At 48.1% G+C, this 5,000-nt stretch overlaps 2 protein-coding genes across 4 annotated transcripts in view; one reads left to right on the top strand and one right to left on the bottom strand.

Annotated features, from left to right (window-relative positions):
• The window catches only part of masp1 (MBL associated serine protease 1), a 16,366-nt gene extending 15,554 nt beyond the window's left edge, over positions 1 to 812 (bottom strand). Inside the window, exons 1-2 of one of the 3 annotated variants that reach the window (XM_076734607.1) lie at positions 692 to 775; positions 1 to 106 (exon numbers count right to left, since the gene is read on the bottom strand). The exon at positions 1 to 106 is cut by the window's left edge and continues 117 nt beyond it. In XM_076734607.1, coding sequence (XP_076590722.1) covers positions 1 to 106; positions 692 to 696 — 111 coding nt within the window. In that variant the 5' untranslated portion in view covers positions 697 to 775. Of the gene's footprint in view, positions 107 to 691 lie in introns of all 3 variants that reach the window. The other 2 variants (XM_076734606.1, XM_076734605.1) reach the window with 2 other exon arrangements.
• Positions 813 to 1,488: 676 nt separating this feature from the next.
• Positions 1,489 to 5,000, top strand: part of clrn1 (clarin 1) — a 5,051-nt gene continuing 1,539 nt past the window's right edge. The window contains exons 1-2 of the mRNA XM_076734609.1: positions 1,489 to 1,946; positions 3,228 to 3,407. Of these exons, the coding sequence (XP_076590724.1) occupies positions 1,694 to 1,946; positions 3,228 to 3,407 (433 nt within the window). The 5' untranslated portion in view covers positions 1,489 to 1,693. The remainder of the gene's footprint in view (positions 1,947 to 3,227; positions 3,408 to 5,000) is intronic.

The following is a 5,000-nucleotide window of genomic DNA, read 5'->3' on the forward strand; positions in this document are numbered from 1 at the left end:
GTACGGATCCGGGAAGTTTGGCGACTGCAGGCTGCCGTACATTTCTGAGCGTAGGAGCATCTGAGCGTCGACCAGGAGGGACAAGAAGAACGGGAGGACAAACAGACTGAAAGACAGACCGAGAGGCTTCTGCTCATTCATGCAGGATGAAGACAGCAGGCTGGACGTTACACTTATTTCATGTTCAGTCATGAAGTTTGTTAACGAGCTGTTTGACGTCACATCTCTTCATCGATTGGCTAAAACTCCCTTTAAATCATTTTCTGACCATCAGTCTGATGTTTGAAGGAGGACTTTCTGACGGACCAACACGACTTAAAAAGCAGAAAACACATTTCAGGCTGAAAAAAAGCAGCTGTAACTTATTGGTTTCAGACTTGATTGAATTTGTTCTGCTTTCTGCAGGTTGTGACCGGCGGGAATCGAACCCGCGTCTCCGTCACTAAACAGCACGTCGAACATGTTTTCTCCGTTCGAGTCAAAAGTCTCTCACAGTCTTTCTTACTGGTCCATAGAAGGTCCAGCAGTCAGTGTCACTAATAACTGCAGGATCGATACGCTGGACTGAAGCAAACACGTGAATAATAATGAGCGTGAAGCATGCCGGGATGCCTGAGGCCGCAGACAGAGAGGCTTTGATATTTATTGATCGATCGATCGATCGATCGATTGGTAGAATCAGCTGACTGACCTCATCCTGCCACTGAAGCTCGTCCTCCGGCTGAGCTGCTCCGCTTCTGTCGGGACTCCGCGACGCTCGCGGACTTCACTTCGGCGTGTGACGTATCACAAGAGCGCTGCGTCATCACGTCAAGTTTGCAGGAGGCGGGGTGTTGCAATAATCAATGTGGGCGTACAAATACTTGATTTTACTTCAGTAAAAGTACACAATTATTATCAAAACTAGAAATACTCATGCAGGATAATGCGTACTTTTACTGCAGTACATTTATGTGAAAACTGCAGTTATCACATCAGAGTTTAGGCCAATTAAATGTGTTTTTTTTAAATAAATGAAATTATCCAACAGTTTCCACAATTACACATGAAACAATCAGTTTCAGATTGTCGACACAACGTAATTATGACGTAATTTTATCAGTTAAGATAAAAGTATCCGGCAGTACATGACGTCATTAACACCAGCTCCACATTTACCGGCGGTAAAGCGATGAACACATGAATGCACTGTCTTCATCACATGACATGGTGAACCACAGTCTGCAACAGCCAATCAGAAAGAGGGACCGGATATCAAGGAGCAATCACCTCATCAATAACTGCGAATAAAAACGCTGATGACAAACATGACAAACTGCAGGTCCTCACACACACTGACGGAAACATGACTGTGTGTGTGTGTGTGTGTGTGTGTGTGTGTGTGTGTGTGTCCATCTGTCACACACAGGCAGCAGTTAACGAGACATTTATGATTGTAACACCCCCGCCACCCACCACCCACCCCCCGAAATCTGACCCCTTGTTGCCATGGTGACCGGAAACCAACGAGCTCCTGGTCTCGCTGGGTCTCCGGATCCTGCTGGACTCTGATCTGCAGCTTCAGGACTCAGTCTGGTGCATAATTGTCTGCTGTGCTCGCGGTCGGAGGTGGAGACTGTGGGGGTGTTCTGGGGCGTGATGCGCTCCTCTGGTCCTCCTCCGGCTCCCGCAGCCTGACCTCCATCCTCCCGCCATGCCGAGCCGACAGAAGCAGCTCATCTTCTCCGTCTCCGGGCTTGTCGGCTTCTCCTGCGCCCTGACGGCCGCCGTGGCCACCGGCCTGCCGTTCTGGCTCAAAGGGACCGTTCTGTGCCGGACCGGGGCCGAGCTGGTCAACGCCACCGGAGCCGAACTGGACAAGTTTCTGGGAGACCTGAGCTACGGGCTCTTCCACGGACAGAGAGTGAAGCAGTGCGGGCTGGGAGGGAGGCCGTCCCGCTTCTCATGTGAGTGTTCGTTGCGCACACAGCTGCAGACTGACAGATAAAACACGCAGTGACGTCAGCAAAGGTAGATGTCACCTCAGTGTTACTATGAGACGTCTCAGCTGGTCAGATCAGCAGGTTGTGATGTCACCTGCCTCATTAATTAGTCAAGGTTTACTCACTGATCTGTGAATAATTCAGATCTTTAAACAGATCTCTGTGTCCTACAGCTCAAACAACAGCTACTCTCAGGTACTTCTACTTCACCTGAGTATTTCCATTTTCTGTTACTTTCTACTCAGACGGTTTACCTGCGCAGAGTTCGTGTTTATAAAGCAGGAAGTTACGTCATCAGCAGACGCACACCTTCAGTTTATGGCTTCAGGAAACAGTCAGATTATAAATTGAAGTTTTTTAAATTTTCTCTTTGACCTCTTCCTGGTTCCTCGTGGTACTCTGTGATTCACCTGAGACTCACCTGTGATTCACCAGTTCGCCTTAAAAAGTTCATGTTGGACAGACAATAATGTCCGTGTCCACAAGCAGATTTGAGTTCATTGGATGAATTTTCTGAGGCTCCCTCAGACTACTGGGACCAGAGCACACAGCTGACTGGTCCCAGTTAACAAGAGCAGCCGTCCGTCACTAACGAGGTTTCTGGCTGACTGGATCAGAACTGACTGACGAGTCCTGATGAGGACAAACAACAATCCTCAGTTCCTGTGAGGAGCCTGAACACAGTCCAGGCTACAGAATAATGATGCATCAGGAACACACACACACATACACACACACACACACACACACACAGAGTCTGTAAATTCAGAGTGAGTGTGTGTGTGTGCGTGCGTGCGTGCGTGTGTGTGTGTGTGCGTGCGTGCGTGCAGGAGTGTAGTCGCCTAAACATTAGCTTATATCTGTAATTCAGCAGCAGGTTTTTCTTCAGAGGAGTTTTTGTGATCTTGTCTGGAGAAAAACTGAATGTGAGGACCAGCATGCACCTGTAGCAGGTGTGGGACCAGCATGCACCAGGAAGGGTCTCTGATGAGGAGCCATGATGTCTTTCTGTGGCCTTCCTCTGATCAGAAGAAAATGTCAGAACCTCTGAATGGACGGCGCCTGCTGCCTGCTGACGGTTCATACCTGGTCCATTCCTGGTTCAAACCAGGCTGATACCTGGTTCGTACCTGTGCTGCATCAGTGAACTTCTGATTTGAATTCTGGAGAACTGGCCTCTACGTTACATTCAGGATTCTCTTTGAATCCACTCACTTTAAAGTCTTCGCCTGTTTTTTGTTTCAGTCTTCCCAGACCTGTTGAGCGCCATCCCAGCGGGCCTCCACATCACCGTCATCTTCTTCTGTGGTGTTGTCATCCTCTTCTCCTCTGTGGCTACTGGCTTCTTCTTCTTCAACGCCTTCGGCAGACCGTACGAGACGTTGCAAGGCCCCATGGGACTTTACCTGTGGACCTTTATTTGCTGTGAGCTACTTTTTGTGTTTCCTGCTAATTAACTAATATTAGCATGCTGACATGGCACACTAACCTGCTAAAGCATGTTAGCACGCTAATGTTTAGATCAAAGTACAGGCTCACAGAGCCGGCTGTAGACCCAGGCCTCTCTTTTACCCCTGCACCAGCTTGACACCCCAGTCACTGTGACACCTTAGCTGATTTCACAAAGTGCACCTTTTGTTCAGGCTTCTAACCTTCATGCATGTTACTGTATGTAAAAGGACATCCCTTCTGTTTCGGAGTGTGTTACTGGTTTGAACGCGTACATCGAGCAGAGGGTTACTAACATCAGATGACCCTGTACAGGCTCCCCTGTAACCCTAAACAGGATTAGCAGGTTCAGGAAACGGAGGGTTCGGTTTAAATTGAAGTGAATTTTAAGATGACTAAAGATGCAGACACACAGCCAGTGACAGCGTGTGTTGTCTGATAATAGCTGCAATTACAGAAACAGAGACCGAGGCAGGAGAGTGAGGGGGTCAATCGAACCCTCTTGGTGGTATTACAGACCCCCACCCCCCCACCCCCCCACTTCCACCTGGTATTAGTCTGTGATCTACATTTACACTTATTCATTAGGCAGCCGGTTGGTGTTCAGCCAAGCCACAGTTACTGAAAGAGAAGCCAGCAGCATTCAGTCTCAAACTCACCTGACACACGAGACACGAGGCTGCAGGTGCATCGAGTTTTCAGGAAGTGGGAAGTTAAGAGAAAGATGAGCACGTTAGACAAGTCCTGTCAGCAGCTCCGTCTGGAAGGGCTCCAGTTCAGAGTGATTCCAGGAAAGAGGCGACGAGGCCACTCACAGACCCGACTGAAGAGGTTCAGGCAGGTGGTCCTAAGGCAGCGTTAGAGACCAGGGGCCTCATTTATAAAACATTGCGTAGAATCCATACTAAAAGTGTGCGTACGCCCAAAAGCTGAAAATGGCGTACGCCAAAAAATATTCGGATTTATAAAACCGTGCGTACTCACACCTGCACGCAATTTTCCCTTTATAAATCACACTCCACCTGGAAGATTGCGCAGGTGGATTCACCTCATATCTCGCCCCCGACACACCCACATTTTACCATGAATAGTCAATGCAAAGTACCTCATGAATGTCTTTGCATATACATATGCCTGCTGATCAATGGCGTTTTACGTTCGATCATGGCAGAGAAAAGAAAAAGAAATTTTACGGAGACTGAAATCGAGGTGCTTGTGGGTGAGGTGGAGGCCAGAAAGGATATTTTGTTTGGTGGTCACGGTAGTGGCGTCACGAATAAAATAATAATAATTAAAAAAATGAGTGGCGGCACGTCATCACCGCAGTGAATAGTTCCAGAGCCACAGAGCGATCTGTGGCAGAAACTACAGATCCCTACACTACTGTGCGTCAGGATGAATGAGTCATGTGCTGACCCAGGCCACCGTGCCACTACATTCGCCAAGATCATGTCCGAGGTACAAATAATTTGTACATTGAGTGAATGCACATTTTTTCGATTCACATAAGCAAATTCGTTTTCACTCTGAGCCCTTATAGCAATGTGAGTGCAGTCAATTGCGCCGATT

The sequence above is a fragment of the Chaetodon auriga genome, chromosome 7, assembly GCF_051107435.1.
Source record: "Chaetodon auriga isolate fChaAug3 chromosome 7, fChaAug3.hap1, whole genome shotgun sequence".
In the NCBI taxonomy this organism is placed as follows: domain Eukaryota; kingdom Metazoa; phylum Chordata; class Actinopteri; order Chaetodontiformes; family Chaetodontidae; genus Chaetodon; species Chaetodon auriga.